The sequence below is a fragment of the Pagrus pagrus genome, assembly GCF_965226575.1.
Source record: "Pagrus pagrus genome assembly, chromosome: 7".
NCBI classification, from domain to species: Eukaryota; Metazoa; Chordata; class Actinopteri; order Spariformes; family Sparidae; genus Pagrus; species Pagrus pagrus.
Genome location: NC_140191.1, coordinates 10,828,608 through 10,852,842, shown reverse-complemented (window position 1 = coordinate 10,852,842; position 24,235 = coordinate 10,828,608). Strand labels below are relative to the sequence as shown.

Genomic DNA, 24,235 nt, shown 5'->3' with positions numbered 1-24,235 from the left:
CTTCTGTGTATTTTAATGTGTACATTTAGTAGGTAAAATGTGACCCAATTGGAATTACTCATACACTGGTGCAGCTAAGGGTATTAGTCAGCGTAACAGTTGTGCCCTTTTTAGTTGGGGCCATGTTTTGGGTTTAGGTTTTCCACCTAATTCAAATCCAGTTGACTTAATGTTATTGCTTGGTGAGACAGGAAATGGTTTGAAACCACTAATATTGCAGTTCTTATTTGCATGAAATTTAACATAGCATCTTATGAAGTATACTGGGGGTTTTAAAGGTCTGGGACTGGGCCTCCCCTCTGACAAAGATCGGAAAAACATACCCTTTCATCTTCCCAGAAATTACATTTAAATGTTCTCAGTTCCTGGATACGTATGGGACCATGATTGTCATTTGATCCAATAGACACTATTTTTGTGTGCCTAGATTATTACGGAATATTGCTGTTTAACATAATGTCAGATTACACCAAATACATACAAAGGTCTGTCCTGAGGCTTTTAACAGTTTCTGACTGTGAAAGTGCGAAAAACAGTGGAATTCCCCCAAACTACTGCATCTCTAAACTATTTCATTAAGTAATAATATAACCCAGGGGCATTTGAAGTTAGCCACAGTTGGGGTCCTGAGGGGTCAGTCTATATAACGACGCCATAGTAAATGGTGTGTGGCAAAATTTTGCATTGCAACACAGACAAATCTGAGCACCAATATATTATTGGTCAGAGTAGCCACAACAAACTACAGTCAAAAACATTAAGGCGATTAAAAGAGAGAGAAAAATGCCCCGGACTCCCTTATAAAATCTGTCAATTTTATGAGTTGTTCAGTTAGGAGAAACTTTATAAACTTTGTGAAGCGCTGTTTCTTACAAATTCTTAATTGTCTGGGCCTTCTTGTAAATTCGGCATATGTCACAGCCTCGTCCCCGCATCCATGATATTAACTAGTGTAATATTTGTTTTCACTTCCATTCACTGAGCTTGGTGACCTGACTCCCACTTTGAAAACCTCTAAATTATTTATTCGAGTTGGTATAAATGGCCCTTCTCAGCTTTTAAATGTCCTCAGAATGCACACGCATACTAAGCTTTATGTATATAACATTTGTATATAATTTTAAAATGATAATCATACGCTCCGGCCCCTGAAACAGGTGTACCCTTGGAATGTCATTCAGTAGGAGATTGAATGAAACGAATGGTAAGCGAATGAACCCCGTCATACGTCATCAGCAGCGGGATGTCCCAGCAGGTAATTCCAGCCAATGGCGTTTAAAGTTTGATGTACATTAGCCAATCCATGAGCGTCTCACTGGAAGTAGGCGGGCGGTTGTCAAACTACGGTCACGGACGTTGTCGTGAACTTTACCGGTGTTGAACTACCCCTGGACCCAAACCGTAAACGTGAGTACCTAAACCATCATATTGCATGAGTACTTTTATAAGAAAAGGATAGTTGATGGTGTCAGTTCCTCTTTCGTCGTATTTCTGATCACCGTGTTTTCCATATAACGACCAGAAGATCTCGTGGTCCTCTCCACATGGCTACCTAGCCACCCAGCTAACCAACCAACCAACCAACCTACCTACCCTGCTAGCTTCCATTAGCCCCAGGTTTAATAACGTTACTGCTGGCGCATAGTTGTGCCGGCTTCTGGCTAATTTCCAGGAGCAGCAAAACACAAGTTGCAGTTCAGTATATCTGGTGGTTACCTGCTTGTATTGTTATGTGTTATATATGTTGAGAGTCTGACTACACTGGGCCTCAGCTACAACCAACCTACTGTTACTGTCAGGACAGTAGGACAGATCACTCACTGTAGCTAGCTTAGATACTGGTAGCTTAGCTGAATGCTTGCGAGTAAGCTAACTGAACCCAAGTGCATTAGATATACCGTTTGAAAAGTAGGCATTTCTATGCTAAGGTTAATATTAATGCCCTTCTATCAGACCTTGCAAGTCATGCAAGTCGATGTGTGTTAAATGACACCTCCAATTTTGACGTGCACCTCTCCAGAGACTCGTTAAACAACCAGTAGCCCGCAGCAGTTTGATTATATCGCATTGCTATAATTAATTACTTAAATGAATTATTCATCCACTGACATTCATCTCTTTCTTAGTCTGTTACAGGCTCAGAGTATGGGCAGTGTGTTGGCTGCCGCCTCCCCCAGTCCTGCCCCAGCTGCGGCTGGAGGTAGTCAAGGGGTCCCAGGGTTGGTGTCTGTCCCTCCAGGGTTCACTATGCCCTCAGTGTCTTCCGTCCCTCCAGCATCTGGATCAGACACAGCAGAGTCAGACTCCTCGCTCCCAAACCCAGGCACATATGAGGAGTGCCACCGCAAATGTAAAGGTAAGGAAATCTGTTAAATTACTTGATGCACATGTCTGACAGTCCACCACCGATGTAGTTCATTCTTCATGTGTGTTCAACTCTCATGCAATAACCATGGTATTGTAATAACCATGTAATATTTTTATGATGGCATGTGATTAAATAACTGAGTTACATGGATCTCTTTTGTTGCTCTTTTGTTACAGAGGTGTTCCCTCTGCAGATGGAAGGGGTACGGTTAGTGGTCAACAAAGGCCTGAGTAACCACTTCCAGGTCAGCCATACTGTAACCCTCAGTACCATTGGTGAATCTGGCTATCGGTTTGGTTCCACCTACGTAGGCAGTAAACAGACTGGACCAGCAGAGGTAATGATCATTTTTGTATCACTTTACCAAACTCCTAAACTGAAGTTGACATTTTTGACCTTCGGGTTGTAAATCTTCTTGATCTGGTAGAAGTCTGAATATTTTCTGTTTTTGTATGTATCTGCATTTAAGAGGAAACGGGAGAAGGAAAGAAGGCATTACGCAAATATAAAACATTTCTACATGACTAATGCATGTGAAGGAGCAGGAAAAATGAAAGGATACAGTATTACGCTTCTCATTGGCAATAGTTAGTTCAGCTAGACTATTTTGAATTATCCGTTTCTTCTTCATCAAGGTTCAAAACTGAAAAACATACTTCAGTTTTATGCTTTGCCATCAAGGTGCACACACACAACTGATGAATACAACTAAACAACATTCTTTTTAATACAAATGTTAAGTTTTCAGATGTTATCCACATGAACTGAGAGCTGAAGAAAGTGTGTGTTGTTCCCCTTAGTCATTCCCAGTAATGGTTGGAGATATGGACAACACTGGCAGTCTGAATGCCCAGATCATCCACCAGCTTACGTCTGCTGTACGCTCCAAAATAGCCATCCAAGTAAGTAGATATGTAGACGAAACAGCCTTTCAGATGTTTTTTTGTTTTTTCAGCGTTTACAGTAAGTGTCACTGACACTGTTGTTGTTTTATTTTTAAAAGTGTTTTATTCTACTGTGTTGCAGACTCAGCAGCAGAAGTTTGTGAATTGGCAGTGTGACATGGAGTATCGTGGTGAAGACTTCACCTCCGCTGTAACGTTCGGAAATCCAGACGTACTTGTTGGATCTGGTATGATTATTTTCACAAAACTGTCACTGATGGTTTTGTTTAGCATGTGACTAAATCCTCATAACGAGTGTAGCAAATGTCTGAGAGTAACAACAGTAATGGAATATAAAGATTGTTTACAGCTGGGTGGTCTGTTTAATATCAATATCACAATGTTAATAAGTGGGGATATCCAGATTAATTTTTGGCCTTTTATAATATAGAGTATCTGTTGATCCTGAGTCCAATCTGGTACAAAAGGCCTACCTGAATGTTGGTTGAATATTTATGTCACACATTGAAATAAAAGCTGTAGCTCCACTAAATCTGACAAACCTTATTTTTCACAAGCAGCTTGAAAATATAAAGTTTGCAAGCTTAAATTACTGATATTGAATGAAACTGTAACTGGGAGAATAAGATTCCTGAAACTGATGTGATGTAATCAACTAGAGAGACGATGTCTCACTCTGTTGGAGTTGTTGGAACTACAGAAACGATGTGGTTGTACGGTAGTGTTACATTGTGATGATTTTTCCCTCTCAATCATCTTTGGCTGAGTACAAACCGCCTGCAGAGAAGGCTTTAACCTGACAGCTTCACTTTGGCTTGATGTCAAGTTACAAGCGGGCTTAGTTAATTAGCAACAGGTGATACGACCAGCTATCAGCAGTGTTTGTTATTTTAACCTTTGACGGCTACGGTCAGTGTCGGCTTACAAAGAGAAGCAGCAACCTGAATGTTTTGTACACTGTTACACTTTGCTAATAAGAGAGAGACGGCATAGATTCGCTAGTGTCGGAGGTGAGCAACACTCGTATGTCGTGAAATGCTGGGTGTGTAGACACTGGTTGTTGTAAAGGATGGCACACTGCAGCACTAGCAGGCTGAGATGGACAAGTAGGAGAGTGACTTTATTTTAAGCCAACACTGATCCATTAAAATCTGTTTTTCTGCCATCAATATACTGTGAGTCACATTATGGGAAATTCTGTTCAAGGCTTACATCAGTAAAGGCAGATGTAGCCCTATGTTGGACATTAACATCAAAAGGAAGGGATAGGATAAGCTGATCAGACTGTATATATAATGGAAGCTCTTTTACCACTTTCCCTCAGGCATTTTGGTGACCCATTATCTCCAGTCTATCACACCAGCACTGGCTCTGGGTGGTGAGCTTGTGTACCACAGGAGACCAGGGGAGGAAGGAACAGTCACCTCCCTCTTGGGCAGGTACACAGGTAAAATCCACATGCTTAAATTCAGACTTTACACACTTGCTTTGTTCACTTTGTAATAAGATATGTACCCATCAATTGCTCATTTATTGTCAAACATATTTTGATTCCCTTTTCTGAGACAAAGTGGTTCCTTATTCCATCTCACTGTTTTGTTATCTGTGTGACAGGTGACAACTACATAGCTACATTGACTTTGGGAGGAGCAGGAGCTCATGCTACATACTATCACAAAGCCAATGATCAGGTACATAACATTAGTAACAGTGTGTGGATGCATTTCTGTGGTTTTGGTACAAATTCTGCACACTAGTTTAAAGGTTGAGTTCATACAGTTGTACGTTTCTTACTACTATACTTGCATGTCTATGAAACTTGAAAAAGATACCAGACTGCTGAAGCCTTGTATTAGCTTCAGCTGAACTTTGGAAGGAAGAACTGAGAGAGATCTATGCACTGTGTTCCCCCTCTTTTATATGGACAGAAAAAAAGTAACTGCAACAACAAAATTCCTTCCATGTTGATATTGGCAGAGTCTCGAAGAAATGTGAGGGTGTCCTTTTAACTTCTGTGTTTTATTACAGTTGCAGATAGGAGTTGAGTTTGAAGCCAGCACGAGGATGCAAGAGACCACAACTTCCTTCGGTTACCAGTTGGACCTTCCCAAAGCTAACTTGCTCTTTAAAGGTGAATAAATGCAGCTGCATGAATTATGCAGAGTTGGAAAGTACCTTGAGTGATTCCATGTTGTGCTCCTTTTATACTTAAAGTCCACCAATTTATACTTTTCACTTTATTTGAGCGCTTCGGTTACTTTTCAGAATTAAGGTGACTAATAAAACAACCAACCAATACATTTTAATATATTATCTCTACCTTTACTGTCATGGTCATTTATATTGACACATGAATGCATTATAATTATAATCCAGTGCTGTAATGTATATTGTACTGTCAGTTACGGTACTTAGGTGTATTTTGATGCTAATACTTGATGTACTTAAGTGACATTTTTAATGCATTAGTATTACATGTTACAAAATATTTATATACTGTGGTATTGATATTGATTTAGTACTAATTCAGCCACTAAAATAAAGTGACTATTTATTTTCACATTAAATTAACGTAGATTATTTTCTTAAATGGAATTTAAAGTTTTCATCTATCCTCTCCGCAGGTACCGTTGACAGTAATTGGGTGGTCGGGGCAACCCTTGAAAAGAAACTGCTGCCGCTGCCTCTCACACTGGCCTTAGGGGCTTTCCTCAACCATCGCAAGAACAAGTTCCAGTGTGGCTTTGGTGTCACCATCGGCTAGAGGTGCGGGCGCTGCCTGGAGTGAGCTCGCAGGCCACAGCTTGGACCGGCACAGAGACACACAGGAACCTGGACTAAGTTTTAGAAATTGGATTCAGAGACTCTCTTACAACTGTGATTTCTGGGGCAGACAGAGAGACAATGACAACTACCAAGGAGCCAGGACTGGCCAAGCCATGCCTACATTCTGTAGCACAAATGTCTTTCCTTTATGGTGTATTGGATATACCCAGAGGCTAGAGGGATGTATATCAGAGGGCATCAGTGATGCATGAGATCATGTGATGTGAAAATCAAAGTAAGTGGTTAGAATTAATATATGGTGATCATGTATGATGGATTGAAATAAATGTGATTACTTTTTGTAAAACTGGATGTTGTTATTACTTACAGAGGAAGAGCGTGCAGAGTTTGGACACAGCTTACGAGTCCAATGAGGCCCGTGCAATCGTGCTACTTTTGTGAAGCTTATAATGGGCAGTCTTAATTGAAATTGTCAGAAAGATGCTGACTTAACAGATGTATTTATACCCAGCACACATAATCACACATTCACACCACTATTTAAAGCTGCTTTAATTAATATTTCCTTTCACTAACAATGGGTGAAATCATTGGTTCCTAACCTGTGGGACCCAAAAGCTTCACAGGGGGTTGCAAGGCCTTGATATTGGTTTTTATTTTTAAGGGAGAGTACATATAGAGTGAGCCTTTATCTCACCCTTTCATTCATTTCTTTAAGGAAACCAACATGAAATTACTTTATTTAAGATTGTTATCTTTAATAATATAATATTTATTTATATATAATTGTCACAAGATAAGGGCATTGTGAACTCAAGTTATATTCAAAGATCTTTTGCTCTGCTCAACAGCCTTGACCAAAAAACAACCAAAGAACTAACAGAACAATGGCCAAGCGTCATGGAGGAGAAAACACCCACAAATTAAATTAATATAAATGCTACTTTAGTCCGGTGGTTCCCAACTTAAGGGTCAGGGCCACTCGAGAGTGTCACCAGATAAATCTGAGGGATCGTGAGATGATAATGGGAGAGGAAAGACGCAGAAAGCTTTGGTACAATCATTTGTATTCAATTATTTATTTTACTTTTCTCAAACCTTTTTTGCCTTTCTGTTAAAGTTTGATTGCTTTACCTTCAACAGTTATTTAAAAGAAGCCATTGAAGAAGTCCAGGGGGAAAATCAACTCATAAGTATCTGAAACATAACATGCCAAAATGCTTGGAAACAACCCATTTACTATTGAAAAAACTGTACTTCAAATTAATCTACTCTATACTCTTCACTACTGGGAGTAAGTACGGTTTTTCAGTACTTATTTTCCACCGTCACGTTGCAAAGAAATCCATTTAGAAATCCAATTACCATGGACTGTCATATGTACGTCAGTCTGATCATCTTGCTTCAGGGTGTGTCATGGAGGGGATTCACTTAAGTGGCTGCTGTTGGCTTTACATTACATCCTCAAACAACATAGTTTATTACAGCCCTGGAGGCTCAAACAGTCGTGTGAGGGAACACAGAGATCTCTGCTTGCTTTGGCCTCTTATTTAGACAGTGGTGACTCAGTGCTTGTCACGCTGAAATGCATTTCGTCAGTGGATGATTCTCTTCAGGTGGTGTTTGTGTCAAGAGACTGGAGCTACGAGGCTGTGGGGCCAATGTCCTGTCATTTCTGCTCTTGCACGGCTGTCTCCTACATGCCTGTGTGCAATACTTTCATTGGCGTGAGGCTGTGAGATTCTTTGGTGGGTGACACATTTTTTGGTTGTTGTGAGGCAAGTGTATTATTATTATTTCATGTTGTTGATTGGTTGGTTTAGGCTGTTGTTGCCCACATCAAGTACAAAGAACAAAAGTAGCTTGCAAAAAGATTTATTTGAAAGTTTAAGAAGATTCAATACGAGAAGATCCCAGAAAATAGTGTCCCACTTCTTAAAGATTCATCCTTCCAACACAATCTTAAATACGTTTAAACATTGTCTGATGGCCAGAAACAAAACCATGTAGGCTTTTTCTTTCATTATCAAATAAGCTTCTCCTGTGAGTCAAGAATCACTATACAGGAACAGCTATGAAACTCCTCAAAACACTGAAAACCACCAGTATCTATGTGTTCTTGATACACAAAAATAGGGGCTGACAGCAACCCTTCCTATCTTAAAGCCAGTTACAAAAGCAACATTTTTTTCCTTTCTTCAAATGTCAAAAACAAGAGTACAATTTCAACATATATATGGTCACAACACCAAATCATAACCAGGATATCACCGGTATTTATTTAAACATTATACATTCAAAAGCTGCCCTGATTTACACTATCAGCCAATAGTTATTTCCCCATTGCATCATCCTCTATTTAATAGTTTTATATAATAGCTTATATAAGCAGTGAGACAGCAAAAAAAAAAAAGCTTATTAAAAAAGTTAAAATCCCTGAATTACTCAGCCAGTGGCAAACTTGCTGGCCCTGTCCTCTTGCAGAGCTGAGATGTGCATGGGAGGGGTCACATGTCAAGGTATCATCAGCATCAGTGCCAGCAGGAAGGTGAGGACGGGAGAAGCCAGCAAACCGGGAGAGAAGCCAAAAATGCTGCAGCAGGAGCAGATTTTGGATTAAATAAAATCAAACCGTGATTTGGAAATAATGGCTCTACAGTTGTGGTTTACAAACTAGACTTTTCAACACTGCGAGAGTAAAATATGTGAGTAAATCTGATTACCTGCCATCGCCCTCTGTTGTTTCTATAGTTGATGCTCTTGTTGCTATGGTTGTTGCTTCTGTTGTTGCTATGGTTGTTGCTTCTGTTGTCGCTATGGTTGTTGCTTCTGTTGTCGCTATGGTTGTTGCTTCTGTTGTTGCTCTTGTTGTGTCTGTTGTTGTTGTTGTTGTTGTTGTTGTTGTCTGAGGAGGTGGATCGGAGGTGGGTACTATCCTGTAAAATGCAAAGCATCATTTGACAGAGGTATTAAAATCTAATCTCAATGCTAATTTGGACATTTTTCTTTAAATTCTTGTAAAATGAGAAGCTGTTAATCTGATAACACAGTAATCTACCGTGGCGAGCATGGGGCTCTATTCAGATCTCTCGGAGGATGTTTAATTTCCACTGGTCCCACTTTAGGACATGGTAGAGCACTTCCTTTAAGTAGAGGAGTGAGATCTAGAAAAAGAAGAAAGTTTCAGTTCAGTGTTCTACAACAAATCTTCCACTTCGTTGTTGTGAAGAAGAAGTCGCAATCAAGTTTCAAACATTTCTATCAGCTTACCTTGGAAGCTGAAGACAAAAACAACACTCCCTCCCTTGATGAACTGTCTTGTTCTCATTTCTTCCAAATCCGTAAAAAAATTCCTGCCAGAAGCGGGTCCGGCAAAGATGGTCTCTTTGTTCTCATTGACAAACGGAGTTCCGACGACACGAGGATTGTCCCAACGCAAGGTTCCTGTTGACAGAAAGCGTATTGAACATTGAAGGTAGATAACCAGAGAGGAACACTGTGACATTATATATATATTCGTTAAAAATCCTGCCCTATTTATCTGCAGTGTCCCCTCCGTAAACTTACCATTAGAGATGGTGGATAGGTCAGTTGTGATACTCCTTTGCTTGGACATTTGCTGCTGGATGTTGGGGGTCTGATCCAGCATCTGGAAGGTCACCTGCCTCTGTGGGCAAGGCCACTGCAGCTGCTTGTCATTTTTACCAGACAAGAGTTGCACAAAGACTCCGATGTATGATTTGTACAGCTTAATCCCAACCCTATAAGCATAGCCCCCGCTGGAGTACTGCCGTGGGCTGGGTATGGTGGTTCCATATTTACTATTGCTCAAAAGTTCCTCAATATCATCGAACTGCATGGTTACATGTGGACACTCGACCTCGGACAGATTGATGTCATCGATTGAGAAGCCGCCTGAAGAGCTTCCCGCTCCTTTATGAGCCTCAAACTCCACCTGGAAGTGCTTGGTGGCATTGAGGGAAATGTGATGGAGCTGCCAGTGGGAAGTTCGTGGACCTGGAGGTAGAGTTTTGAGATGACTAATTTGCATTACTTGTATATTAATGGCTGTATGTGTCGCTTTCAAACATTCACAGGTCATCAGAGTCTTTAGGCCAGACGATACAGGCAAAAAACGTTTTTTTCATGCACAGGTCAGTTTTAAGATTTTGGGCTATATTGCATCTTATTACCTTAATCTAAGTAATCAACTGGGGAAGTGTCATGGTGATATTTTTCTTTCAACTGTAATGTCAGGCCTTCAGTCCCATTTAGAGCAGATGATACTCATACAGCTAGCTTCACATTACCAGTGATCTGTCCAATGAGGCGGAGGGATCCCTGGGAGTCCCACTCATCCTGAAACTCTCTCAACCAGATGTTCAGTACGTCTGACTCGTTCCCGCTGTGGAAATAGTAGAACTGGAGACACTGGGTGTGACATTCCCGGTCGGAGCTCATCCTGTGGGTCTCGAGCCAGGCCGAGTCACCCTCCTTACCCGATGCCGTGCTAGCATGCGCGAAGGAACTCGTATTTTGACCTAGAAAGTTGTCCAAAATTAATGTTATGAATGTCAGACAGACCTGCGAACATAGCTACATATAAGGTACATGCAATTTTTCAAGATTTTCCAAAAGGCATGTATCCCACTTAGTTAAACTTCTTGGCAATAATCTGTATAAATATGGAAATACGTCTTTTTCTCACCCTGATGATTGTTGCCGCTGGGTAGACTGGTGTGGTCAGAGCTAGGACCCCCGTCAGCACGAGTTACCATTTCCCAGCCTTTTCCACTCCGTGAACAGTTACTCATGTTACACGTGGTCCCGTTAAAGCCGCAGTACATCTTGAATGCGATGGTTGAGTCTGTAGAGGCGAATGAAGGACACAGGAATGAAGACCATTAATTGACATGTGAATATCAAATGTGCAAAGTATGAAAGCTTCTCAGTTTATTTAAGTCTGTGAAAGATAAATCATTAGATGGTGATGGAGATACCAATTTAATTGGATCCTTATTATAATATGATTGTTTCATAGCTTTCAATGTATTATAGGCTTGATTTGCATTGACTGTCTCATACGTGCCTCACAATCAATGACACATTCACACCAGTTTGGTTTCAGCTGACGAGTAACATCCAATCAATCACACTTTTCGGTATTACTGAGATTTGCTGCTGAAACTCCATCCATCACCACAACCTCCTTCTCATATTCTATATTTTTTGGTATTGTTGATGTAGAAGAGGACCCGCTTCCTCTGTTGATATAAAAAGGCTCATTCTAAGGTGACAAAAACACAACAGTTCTTTGTTTCAGATGATTGAACACCAATTAAAACATATTATGAAAATACAGCAGAGCCTTTTTCGGCCATTCGACGCAACCAAGGAATAGTCTGGCCAGTAACTATCTTTAAAATTGAAAGTTGAAACTTTGGTTATGTATGGATTAAACAAAGAAGATATAATGAGGGAACTTTAGAGGTGCTGGTAGGCGGATTGCTTTTCAGTTTGACAAAGCTAGAGGAGCAGTTTCCACTTGTTTAGGGGCAAAAGTGATATTGATCTTCTCATCTAACTCGCCACTAGGACGCTATTAAGTGCATTAACACAATTCTTTGCTTTAGGTTTTATTTCCTGTGTCACAGTTCCTTCGGAAAATTTCTGCTCCTGAGGTTCTGCCGCCCAGGAACTGTTATAATTTACTGAATGTTAATTATTAGTAGCATTGCTTATTTGTTCAAACTCTCTGGACCATTTAATGACCTGTGTTTGTTTCCTGACTAGGAAACTCTTGTGGCTTTGGCAAAAACTACTGGTAGTGAGGTCAGGGTGGAACAAACCATGTGATTTGCTGCTGTTTGCATCTTGTCTCTTACCAGCAGTCAATGTTAGCTTCAGTAAACCATGACCACACTCTTTCCATAACCCCAACCCAGTAGTTCTCTAAGCCTGCTTCAAACCTTGACAACAGAGGTGGTAGATTGGATTATAATCACAGAAATAATTTTCATAGCAACTATTTGTATCAATTCTGTTACACACTGACAAACCATGTCCTCCTGTTGCTCAGAAAACACAAAGGTAAAATTTAGACAATGATTCCTTCGAGTGAAACACAATTGAAGTTCCTGAGTTCCTAAAAATGCTCCTGGAAAAGTTCTTTGAGCTAGAAATACTATAGTCGACACACTGATTTGACAGATTTTACTCACTGAAACAAACAATCCCAAAATATTCCTAAAACTTGCTGTCAAAGCACTTACTGCATTTGTAGCGGAGGTTCAGCTCCAAAACATCGCTGGGACTCACTTCCAGTCTCTGACCAATAACTTCCTGGAAGGCCGGATCTTTGGTGATGATTGTTCTCCCACTGCTATTGCTGAATGCATATTGGCTGTAGTGCATCACTGACGAGTAGTCGTATGGGACTCCGTTGGTGGTGCTCGAGCTCTTGCTAACTATTCTAAAATTTCTCTCGCGACCTAGATGACATAAAAGCAACCATCAGTTACAGTATATGGTATTAATAAAACTTGACAGCAGCTGGTTAGAGCCTAATCCACTAATCACTGATTGTACAATAAAATATAAAAAAAACATCAACCTATCAATTAAAAAATTATAAAAATCGATGAAAAGAATCATGTTCACGTTGATCTTTTGTGAGGCCAAATGTAGAAAAGTAAACTGGGAACCAACACAAACACAATTTTTTTTTGGAATAATGAAATGTATTAATAATTTTATTTATCCGTTAATAAGTAATTCATACATCATTTGATAAATTGACTGATAATTTGTAAATACCTTTGGTAATCCTGCTTTTAATTTAAACATCTACTAAACAGATGATACGTTTGTGTACTTCTTGTGATTCATTTATTTATTTTCAACCGCCACATTGACAACAAACAGGAATATTATTATCAAAGTCTTAATCAAACCTTCTTGGATGTTCTCGAATGCAATCGTCACAAAGGAATCTCTGTCATATCTGGACTGCTCGTGGTAAAAGCCAAAAGCGTGGAGGAACTCGTGTTCAACGGTGGAAATTTGATCACAGCCTCTTCCGATGGAGAGTGTCTGTCCGTTGGGTATTACTTTCCCAATATACGAAAAACATCTAAAACAGAAAAAGCACTCATCGGTTACAGTCACATTAATACAGGGGCCTCATTTATCAAAGCATGTGTAGAGCAAAATCACACCGTGATCAATGCTAAGGCTCATTAACACACAGAACCATCCAAGAATGCCAATTGTGGTCAAACACATATCTCTACACACATCCAGGCAATAATATAAAGTTGTGAGACAAAAGAATCTATCACAGCAGAGCACAATGTAGAAACTGTTAGCCTAGAGTTTTTTTTGTGCCTAAACCTAACCAGAGCACAAGGACAGCATTATGGCAAGAGAGACATTGAAGATTAAACCTAGAGAAAGTAAAACTGCAATATATAAAAACCACTTTTCTGTGGTTTTGCGGAAATGTATGTTTGCCAAAATGTATTCTGGTGTTTGGGTTGTTGAAAGCAATAGTTTGATTAACAAGCACGATTAGCAAAACGGATCTGCAGCCGTGTTTATTGCAACTAAAACAGGCAATTTAACCAAAACACAATGTTTTCCAATCCCTAACCAAGTGGGTTTTGTGCCTAAACCTAACCAGAGCATAAGCACAGTGTTGTGACGAAAGAACATTTTTAAAGTTGACCTAAAAATGTAAAGTTGCAACATAAAGAATCGCACAGTTTTAACCTATCGTCTGGGTTGTAGATTCTCTTGTAAAGGCAACGGTTCGGTCTACAACCAATGGAAAAAAACAAAAAAACACAATCATTTCTTGTAGCATTAATCAGCCCAAATCACTGTCACCTGCCTGTCAGCAGGTAGCAGAGAAAAAAACACAAGATGGCAATCACAGTACTCCAAAAAAAAAAAAAAGCATCCAGAAAAAAGTTTTGAAGAAATTCTATGTTAAAATTTGTCAAGATCTTGAAACGTTGCATTTACAAGAGAATTAAACTGTTTATCTGGAACCTAACAGTGAGCAGACCTTTCTCCTTTCTGCCTAACACATACCTCTGAAAGTCTTAGGAGCTCTGATGTAGAGTTAATTGAAAAAAATAGGACAAATAAAAGAGACAATACATACCCGCCTAACTTTCGGACAGAAATGTAATAATCCTCAGAGTCCCTTGGCTTGAAGTCAATGCATGACTTCAACCTGAACTGGTCAAGGGCTCTCAGGATGACTCCTTTAGCATTCATCTCTTCCATTGTTCATGAGGAATTGTGTAACAGGGAAAAACAAAGAAATAACCATTTAAATGCCTTTCATGAATGAGGAAATCTTGTTTGTGCACATTATTCTGCGGCCATCTAGATACTCAGGTGGAGGGGAGGGGCTGTTTTGTACTCCTGGATGTTGACCTGACATCTACTGTAGATCAGAGAGGCTTTGTTCATTGCAATGTAACGCTGGTTTCGCTGGGTGCTGCTGAGTGGCAACAGCCTCCATCTGACTGAGACATATTTCACCAACCTCCCTAAGCAGTGCAACAACTTGGAGGACATGTCCAACAGGTGTACTCCTCCTTAACATGTAGGAATATTCCTCATTATTATGCAGGAACAATTATATTTACCAAGGCCTTTATCCAGAACATATGGGACCGGGGATGTCCATAGTTCGTCCTCAGCAATAATGGCACTCCTTTGCAGGTTCGGTGCCTAAGATTTATAAAAAATGTATTCAGTGACACAAAACATTGACATATACATGTGTATCATTTTAATAGTTTACGACAAAAATGCTAGTCACCTCCAGAATATCATCAGGTAATGATGACTCTACGATGGAGCATAAAAAAGGAACAAAGAAATCAGTTATGTTACGAACATTCATATCAAATATGAAGTTAACAAAACAATCTCATCACAAGGACCTCATAATGATGAGGATGTTTTAACTTACCGTTGTTTACATCCGTAATGTCCTTTTCTCCACCAATTTCTACAAAAACAGATGAGTAACATGATTCAATAAAAATAATTGAGTTAAATTAACTTTATTAGATAAAATAAAGAATATTAAATACTACAACTTACCCTCTATCTCTAGTTCATCCTGTAAATAAAATCATATTTGATGAAATGATGTCATTCTTAGATAAGCCTATATAACATGAAATATAAGAAACAACATGATCATATTCTATTTGATGTTTTTTGGACTTACTTCGTTACTCACATAGTTGCTATCTGTACAGTATTTTAAATATATCTTAAATAACCCCAAATCCAGAATAAATACTTCATTACTTAATTACTTAAGTAATCCTAATCCTTTATTGATTGATTGAATTATAAATGTTACAGCAGCACAAAGACAGAGATAGTACAGATACATAAAAAAACGTAAAGAAAATAAACAAATAAAAGTGTATCCAACAAGAATAGATTAAAATATAAACTACACACAAAACTAAAACTTTGAATCAATGTTAGTTTAGTCTGATTGCAGCATTAAATACATCATAATCTTTGAGAAAGTACAACGATAAATGAACTCTTACTGGGTTTATGGTGAATGCTGATGAAACTGCCAAGTTCACGACAATAAAAATGAGGCCCCTCATCCTTGTTGTGTGGACCCAACTTAAATCACACAACAGAGATCACATGAAGAAGCACAGAAAATCCAAAGATAGATATGTATTTCCTGAAATACATCAATGCTACTGTATATTTAGAGTTATGGAAAATGCTCACCTGTAACCTTGTGCCAGCCTTACTTGTCTGCACATGAGAGACTCCGTGACAGGTGAGTTTTAAGCAGGTATGAAACCCACTAAAAAAACAGGTTTGTAACATTTCAAAGCATTGTGGGTATGCACGACACATCATTCTTTGTGGTATTGTTCTGCTTGCAGTGCTGTCAAAACAAAGTGCTTTCTCATTGTCACATGGATTGTCAGAAAGCTTCACGTTCCAGATAATTATCAGATTTTGATGAAATGCGCACAAAGGTTGGTGAGAAACTGCCTGACTGTCACACAACTGTCCCCGCTCCAGGTCTGTTGAGGGTATTATTTATCAAAGTAAAATGAATTACTGTAGCAATGATGCTAAACTAAATCCTGCAGTCTTTTTGATCTGATGAGCATTTTATGTTTTCATCATTTTCACCAGCAGCAGGACATTAGCTTCTTGATTGTCGTTGTGTGTCTCACTGTGCCATTAAACTTCATGGTAAGATCTCAGTATCAGTACCATCAGTATACTCAGAAATGCCAACTGATGTTAAAAGTTCTGTACTAAAACTTCTGGAGCAAGATCAAAAGTTTTTATTTCCACTAAGCACCTCAAGAACATACCACACACCTGTTCAAGCAACATCATGTATCTTTTTTCTTTACCGTAAAATAACAGCTTCAAAATCATTTTGATGATACAGTGTCTTGTAATAGTGTGAATGGTGTCTGTCTTCACTTGTTTCTGTACTATGTAACTTCAGTGAGAGGGGAGGATTACAGCGTTACATACAGTTCCTGTAGGGAGTGGTGCAAAATTGCATAAAATACCAATTTCTACATAATGATGCTTTAAGCTGCACAAATTTAATGATAATATCTCTCTTCTGAGCCAGAAATGTTAAGTTACAAATGTTGACCTTTTACATATGATGTGGCATTCCCAAATGATTGCAGAGTTTCAGAAATATATGACTTAAAACTACCTCAGAAATTATAGATGACAATATTAAAGGGGCAATATGTAAATAAAAATACAGTTGAAAACATTAAATAAAATTCAAATTATCAACAGAATGTGAATAATAGCAGATCTGACATGATGTCTATGTATTGCGTTACAGAGGTATCTACTTAGTAAGCATGCTAACCAGCAAGCTCTGGTCTGTCCTGGTCTAAAGCTTCTGCGTTAGCGGTGTAAACACTAACACTCCCCTGAACTCCCAGCCTGAACAGCTAGCTGTACGGCTAACTGAGCTAACTAATTCTCTACTGTTGTCTTGTGCTTCATTTTCTTGTTTATTGTACTTAAATGCTTTTTGATTTATATGATGAAGTAAACTGCTAATGACAAATATTGTCATAATGAAAAGAATACAAACGACACCAAGGGAAATCTTGAGGAAGGAAAATTAATGCACAATAATGGAAAGCAAACATTACACACATGAAACACTGAAAATATTAGATCTGCCTTTATTTGCAGGTGATTCATTTGTTTAACTTGAGGAGGAAGGATGGGGGTCCTGTAGTGGGAGGAATGAAAGAATCTCCATTTGTTGATGTGTGTTTCCTGAGAAAAACAGGATGCGGTAAGAAAACATTCAGATCAATTCGATAATTTGACTCAAATAAAACTTACCATCATGAGGCTAGCCCTCCCTGGTACAGTGTTGATTTAGCGTTATCCAGTCTTTGTGTTCAACCTAAAGAATCACAAACATTAAGGTGAATAATATACAGGCTCATTAATTTAACATTTCAGATGTACTTGGAAAATCTGTGAAATTAAAAACATTTTTAAAACATTTTTAACCTACCCTTTGTCACACGGGCCTCTTTCATAGTTTTTTGGGTAGGTAATTGTAGAGTTGCTTTGTTTCGGACAAGGCAGAGATGTTTTATGCCAAAGACTGGAAATATCTGGAGACAATGTGTATTAATTTAAGATGAATTTGAACAATATGAAGAAAAATACTCATTTCAGTTTGCATATTAAAGAAAACAAGAATCACAGGTTCATACTTTTATTTGGGCGTTCTAGTAGAATAGGTTTACATACTTCAATTTTCACAAAACACATTATTTTTCTCATATGGTGCATTGCTGCAGCATCCCTTTTCACGCTGTGTCGTGAACGCTCCGTTGTAGCTACAGAGTGAGACATGATGCCTCTGTTCAATCTTTGATGAGAGTTGCACATGTGCATTACTTAACGGGCAGGATGTAGCCAATCAGAGGCAGAGTAGGGCAGGTCTTGCCAAGCAAGGTAGTGTGATTGAAAATAATGCTGCTCCAGCTGGTAACCATGGCTGCGGTACAGATGATATATTTTATGATAAGTATATAATTATATACATTTATATAACGGCTGTTACATAGTGACGCACATAAGTTAAAGAAGTAAAGGTCTCATTATAACCCAGTCACCTGAAAGATATTGGACATGTCCAATTCTGCAAACCATGGATATGTTGAAACTTTACATTTCTTTAGGTTACATTGTTTAGTTACATTGTGACAATACTTCACTTGATCTGATTAGCATTAGGCACAAAAAACCTTGGTTAGGGTTAGGAAAGGATCATGTTTCGGCTTAAAATATTTGTTTTGGTTACCACAAATGTGGCTGAAGATGTCTTGAGGTCTCCATAAAAAATATCAAGCAGTGTGTCACTCTTACAAATGTTGAAACACTGTCGCCAGGTTATAAACATGTAATGTGAACGTGATATGACACGTTTGCTAGAAATGTTAATATGGTACGTAGCCTTTAGCATGTACAGAAAGGTTGCAGAAAGGTTATATGGCAACATTTTATCATTACGGCCACACTTAATGACCTGGGAATGAGACTCAACAATCCACTATCTTTCACCGAAATAGCTCGGTCCACCTTCAATGAAATATTAGCTAAAAACTATATAATGTCCACAACAGCCTTATAAGATTAACTCAATCGTGAATTTGATTAGGATAAGACATGAAATCTTACCTGTTATTGTAAAAAGGAAGACGGCAGTGCCCCCCTTCAGAAAGTCTCGGCTCCTGATTTGCTCCAGGGAAAAAAATGATCTCATCCCATAACCTGAGTTCACATGTACAGATCCTCCTTCCCTTCGAAAAGGTTTTCCCGCTCTAAGAGGGTTATCAAATCCACCTTGAAAAAACAGAAAAGACGTCTCCTTACAGATGCACATCAGCAGTGACAGTTTTACACCAGGCTGTATTGACTGGTCAACTTATCAGTCTCAGTAGAGCATTGACATGTCTCTTATATAGACTCACCGTATGATGGATCCGTGGTTATAGTGATCTGTTTGGACATCTGCTGTTGAATATGCGGGTTCTGGTCAAGCATGATGATGTTCACCTGCCTCCACATAAAAGGCCATTCCAGTGTGGAATCATTGTCACCTGACACCAAACGAAAATAAACTCCAAAATAGGTTTCTTTCAGAGCAACTACCACCTGGTATGCATAACCATCTGCAGTATACGTAACAGGGCTTTTAAGGTGACTGTTGAAGTCGGTGTTTGTCAAAAGCTTCTCAAAGTTGTTAATTTTCCAGACGTTATGTGGACACTCGGACTCGGACAGGTTGATGTCGTCGATGGAAAAACCTCCTGAAGACTCCTTGTTTCCTTTGCGCACCTCAAACACAACCTGGAATGGCTTGGAAGCATTCAGGGGAACCTTGTAAAACTGCCAGGCATTGGTTGGTTCACCTGGAGGGGAAGAAATTCATTTACCATTGAATATGAAAGTTTTTCTTTCTCTGATTCTCTATAGATGACATGTCAGCCAGAGATCTGTCCACCATTTTGGTCCAGACTGGAATGTCCCGGCAACTATTGAAACGATCGCCATTACATTCACGTGCAGTCATTCTTACTCCCCAGGGGATGAATCCTATTAAACTGTGGTGGCCCTGTGAGTTTTCCTCTAATGCTACTGGTGGGTTGATTTTTAAATTTTAGCAAAATGTCTCGACAATAATTGGATGGATTGCCATGAAATTTGGTACAGACATTCATGGTGCCCGTAGGATGAATCCTAATGAGTGCTTTTCCATGACTTTTCCTCTTAAAGTTCAACAGGAATTCTGGTATTTTAAAACCCGAGGTCTATATTCAACATTTTGGTGTGCAAAATACTCATAGTCACCAGAAGTTTAGGAATCGGTGTCGCAGATCGCCTCGCCAGCATGGCAGTAGACTCTTAATCATAGTTTATTTGATTTTTTTCCCCTTTAAGAGTAGCATTTCCATTTTCCTCACCAGTTATCTGATCCATGAGGCGAAGGTTTCCCTGAAAGTCCCTCTTATCCCGAAACTCTCTGATCCAGATGTTGAGCTGGTCCGATTCGCTTCCGCTATGGTAAAAGTAGAACTGTAGACACTGGACATGACACTTCCTCGTGGGGCTCATTCGTCTGGTCTCCAGCCAGGCTGAGTCTCCCTCCTGACCTAATTTTGTGCTGGCATGCATGAAGTAACCTGGAGAATATTTTGATTTGACATCTTTCAGTTAGTTATTGTAACTCTCATGATGTTTGTAATTTGCTGTTAAATTTAAGATTCCTAGTTTGCTCAGACTTGCTCTTCAGAAAGTTAGTTGTTATACGATATGTCGTCAGGGTGCTGTACCTCCTGTCTTTCCCAGGGTGGTGTGGTCAGTAGAAGGCCTTTCAGCAGCATTGCTCACTCTCTTCCAACCTTCAGCCAAACCTTTTTTACAATAGCTCATCCCACAGATATCAATATTGGTGAAGTTGCAGTGCTCCATAAAAGAAATGGATCCACCTGTTGTCACAAGGCAAACGTGTTCATCAATATATTTGCACATTTTCCAGCATGTCTTTTTAAATGATATATAATTAGAGAAGCATCATGAGAGAAGTCACAACTTACTGCAATTATAAAGGCGATTCAGCTTATACACATCAATGGGGCTCATTTCCAGTCGCTGACCAATTTTGTCCTGATATTGGGGCAGCTTAGTGACAATTGTGTTTCTCGAGTTTTTAGAAAAGAACTTTTTGCCGTAGTGCATCACTGATAGGTAGTCGTACGGAGTATTAAAAGTTGTAGATTTACTTGGAGACAATTTACGAAAGTTCCCCATGTGTCCTGTTGACAAGATAGACACACAATGAGACATCAGTATCAGTGTTTTTATCTCCAGGAAAGAAAAATCTGATGAAAATCTAACTAAAAAATTCTCATTGAAAATGATACTGTATTGACAACATTCAATTTTAATTGTTTAATTTCGTAAAAGGATTAGTTCACCCAAACATGAACATTCAGTCATTATCTACTCACCCTCGTGCAGATGGAAAGTCGGATGAAGTTTTGTAGTCCACAAAACATTTCTGGAGCTTCACAGCAATACAGTGTTGAATTATGAGCTGTACGGAGACATTTAGTGTTTTTTTTTCCTTTTTTTTCTGTTGTACGTTTTAACGTCCCCATCTACTTCAGTTGTTGCTGTTTTTATTTTGAATGCTGTTTTGCTGTGAAGCTCCAGAAATGTTTTGTGGACTACAAAACCTCGCCTGACTTTCCATCAGTCAAACAGGCAAGACACAAAGTAAATCTTGTATTCTCAAACTGCTTTTGAATCTTGAGATGTTTTAAAAGATGTGGATGTTATTACTGGCTTTGATGTTATCCCACATGATGGTGACGTGGTCATCTCTGTCATATCTTGATTGTTCATGATACAAGCCCAAACAATGCATAATCTCATGCTCTACTGTAGCAAGACGGTCGCATCCATTACCAATGGAAACAGCTTGGCCATTTTTAATTATCCTTGAAACATAGGAGTAACACCTGCAGAGAGAAGATGAGGGGCACATAACAGACAGAATAAATCAACATGGGGTCAAGGGCCAGATTGCCACAATGGAGATTATGTTTGGGGAGGAAAAACAGATTTACCCTGGATTGTTTCTGATTGAAATGTAGTATTCCTCAGACTGTCTGGGCCTGAAGTCAATACATGTCTTCAGACGGAAATGTTCGAAGGCCTGCAGAATGAGCCCTTTCGCCTTCATACCTGGACAATATATACAGAATCACAATGAGCACTCACCACCTCGGTGCATCTTCTGATTTGTTCGTGCCTCAGCAATGTTTTAACAGTGATCATGGAAAAGGGCCTATTGAACGTTACTCACTGAGGCTTTCTTCTAACACATAAGAAACAGGGATGTCCCACAACTTTTTCTGGCTCGTCAGAATGGCATTCCTGGCACGTCTTGTTTTTGTCTGAACGACCTTGGGTGGAGTAAAAAGGTGTAAAATTAATAGAAAGAAACTCAACAATCTATCATACAAAAAAAAGAAGTAAAGACACGATTCACATTGCTTACTTCCATAATGTCGCCCTCAAATAGATCCAGACCTGGAGGGCAAACATAAAATGTCTCTCATTTGTCTACATTTTCTGTCTGTTTTCATCTATAGTATGTTTATATAGCTCCAGTGGAGGCAGTATCTCTATATTTAAATACTCAAATTCATTGCTAACTATACAACCATGTAACATAAACCATCTCTAGTTTATGTTACCTTCGTTTATTTCATCTACATCCAAGTCGTCGTCATCATCGACGTCTAGAACAGAACACAGAAAAGCATTTTTAGTTTTACACAAGCTCACACAGTGTACAGTATGTACATTTTGCTAACTGTTGAAGATTGTCTTATAATAATTCATAATATAATGTTAATTATTATGAAAATGACTTGAAAAAGCCTCACCTATCAACAATGGCTCAAGAGACTAGAAGAGAAAAGACCAGAGGTTATGAGAGGATTAAACTTGAGTCAATTCATTGACAAATGTGTGCAACTTAATGCAATAATACAAATATTTAATAAATATACTTACCATGGCCAGGTGAAGTATGCTCAGCACAATAATGCAGCGATACATTATTGTCCAAAAATCCTTTAAAATGGAAAAGAGCGATAAAAGAGGGCGGGTGAAATAACTCAAAAGGAAATTTCCTCACAAATAAAGATCCTCAATTGTTGAATCTGTTGGTTTCAGATCTTTGTGCTGTTATCTCCTCCAATACGTGCGCCTTCTCAGACCCTTTTTGAATTTTTCGTCCTGGATTACAAAGATTGTTTTTTTGCCAGTTTCCAGACGGTACAATCTTCAGCTGAATGTGTCAAAAACTACACTTCTAAGACAAATGAAGGTGCAGACTTGTTTGGATACCAAACACGTCCTTCCACACACACCATCTTCACTAGAAAAACCTCCCTGAATCAACATAGTTACATTAGCATAACTAGCATATGACTGTCTGACAAATATCAGTCCTTCGATATCCCAAGATGAGAAAGACTTTGACGCTATTGCATGACAAAAATATCAAGTGAAAAGAAAGTGTGTTGACATGCAAGTATACAAATATCAATACACCACTTCTTAGCTTTCAGCTCCTTTAGTGTTTGCAGATGTCAGTTTACAGTTACAGTCTAACAAATACTGTCAAATACTGACGCTTGTAGGTTCGGCCGTCTGAATGAGTCGGTATTTGAGATTCAACTTTCAGCCTCCACTTTCTTACAAAGTGGACCTTTGATACTGAGCAAATTATGTTTCCTATTAACATAATGAGGAAATGTTGTCAATTAATATACCGGACAAGTTGCAAAAGTGTTAATGCTGAGAGTATCAGTAAAATGTTCAGTGACAACATATTTCATTTGTTTTTCCAGCATCCACTCATAGTCACTACAGCATTATTCAACTTGTTGGTGGTTATGGTTAGGCAGGTAGCTCATGGTTTGTTTCACAAACTCGTCTGGAAAGGAGCCGCTTGAAACTGTTTGGAAAAGGGCAGACACACAGTTGTTGGCAGGTGACTGGAGGAACCATCTGTTATCACCCTCTGTAACCAATCAGATCAACAGTAGGAGAGCAGCAGCACCACCAGTGAAACCCGTAGGAAAGTCAAGCTCTTGCCAAAGCCAGCGGAAAGAAGAGCAAAAACATTTTAACCTCTAACAGAAATCACAGTCTGTCCTTTACCTAAACCAAAGTGCTTTTGTTGGCTAAACCTATCCACAGGCAGGAGTCTGGGCCTGAATAATGGCTTCTGGTGTCACAGTCCTGCACTTTGTACGCCCACCACACCTCCCTGCATCTCATTGGAGTTTTTCATTCAGTCAAGGAATCGTCTCTGAGCATAATCCAGCAGTTACCTTTCCTTCAATACAAATGTGCTGTTGCAGATTAGTTGTATATGAATGTTATTTATAGGAGACAGGGTTGGCCAGTGATTTCTGCTTCTTATAAATGAATTAAAGGTGCCTATTTGTAAGAAAAGTTGATTTTTGAGTCTCATTCACAACCCGCTAAAAACTGATGCTTTGGGAAC

General features: G+C 39.1%; 3 protein-coding genes across 3 annotated transcripts; 1 reads left to right on the top strand and 2 right to left on the bottom strand.

Annotated features, from left to right (window-relative positions):
- Positions 1-1,307: 1,307 nt before the first annotated feature.
- On the top strand, positions 1,308-6,406 carry tomm40 (translocase of outer mitochondrial membrane 40 homolog (yeast)). The gene is made up of 9 exons (XM_084358293.1): positions 1,308-1,407; positions 2,127-2,356; positions 2,545-2,705; positions 3,169-3,270; positions 3,395-3,500; positions 4,598-4,720; positions 4,888-4,964; positions 5,302-5,404; positions 5,898-6,406. Exons 2-9 carry the CDS (start codon positions 2,146-2,148, stop codon positions 6,035-6,037), a joined length of 1,023 nt encoding a protein of 340 aa, XP_084214419.1. The 5' UTR covers positions 1,308-1,407; positions 2,127-2,145; the 3' UTR covers positions 6,038-6,406.
- A 1,513-nt stretch (positions 6,407-7,919) lies between these two features.
- On the bottom strand, positions 7,920-10,327 carry LOC311259402 (meprin A subunit beta-like). Its single transcript, XM_084356545.1, has 4 exons — positions 9,628-10,327; positions 9,331-9,504; positions 8,784-9,224; positions 7,920-8,653 (listed from the first exon to the last, which is right to left on the bottom strand). Exons 1-3 carry the CDS (start codon positions 10,160-10,162, stop codon positions 9,115-9,117), a joined length of 819 nt encoding a protein of 272 aa, XP_084212671.1. The 5' UTR covers positions 10,163-10,327; the 3' UTR covers positions 7,920-8,653; positions 8,784-9,114.
- A 6,956-nt stretch (positions 10,328-17,283) lies between these two features.
- LOC311259401 (meprin A subunit beta-like) lies at positions 17,284-23,185 on the bottom strand. Its single transcript, XM_084356544.1, has 15 exons — positions 22,732-23,185; positions 22,602-22,623; positions 22,410-22,454; positions 22,211-22,242; positions 22,016-22,115; positions 21,777-21,894; positions 21,490-21,668; positions 20,742-20,960; positions 20,478-20,633; positions 20,109-20,327; positions 19,116-19,556; positions 18,823-18,987; positions 17,648-17,750; positions 17,470-17,533; positions 17,284-17,400 (listed from the first exon to the last, which is right to left on the bottom strand). The coding sequence occupies exons 1-14, from the start codon at positions 22,774-22,776 to the stop codon at positions 17,512-17,514; spliced, it is 1,866 nt and encodes a 621-aa protein (XP_084212670.1). The 5' UTR covers positions 22,777-23,185; the 3' UTR covers positions 17,284-17,400; positions 17,470-17,511.
- Positions 23,186-24,235: the final 1,050 nt, after the last annotated feature.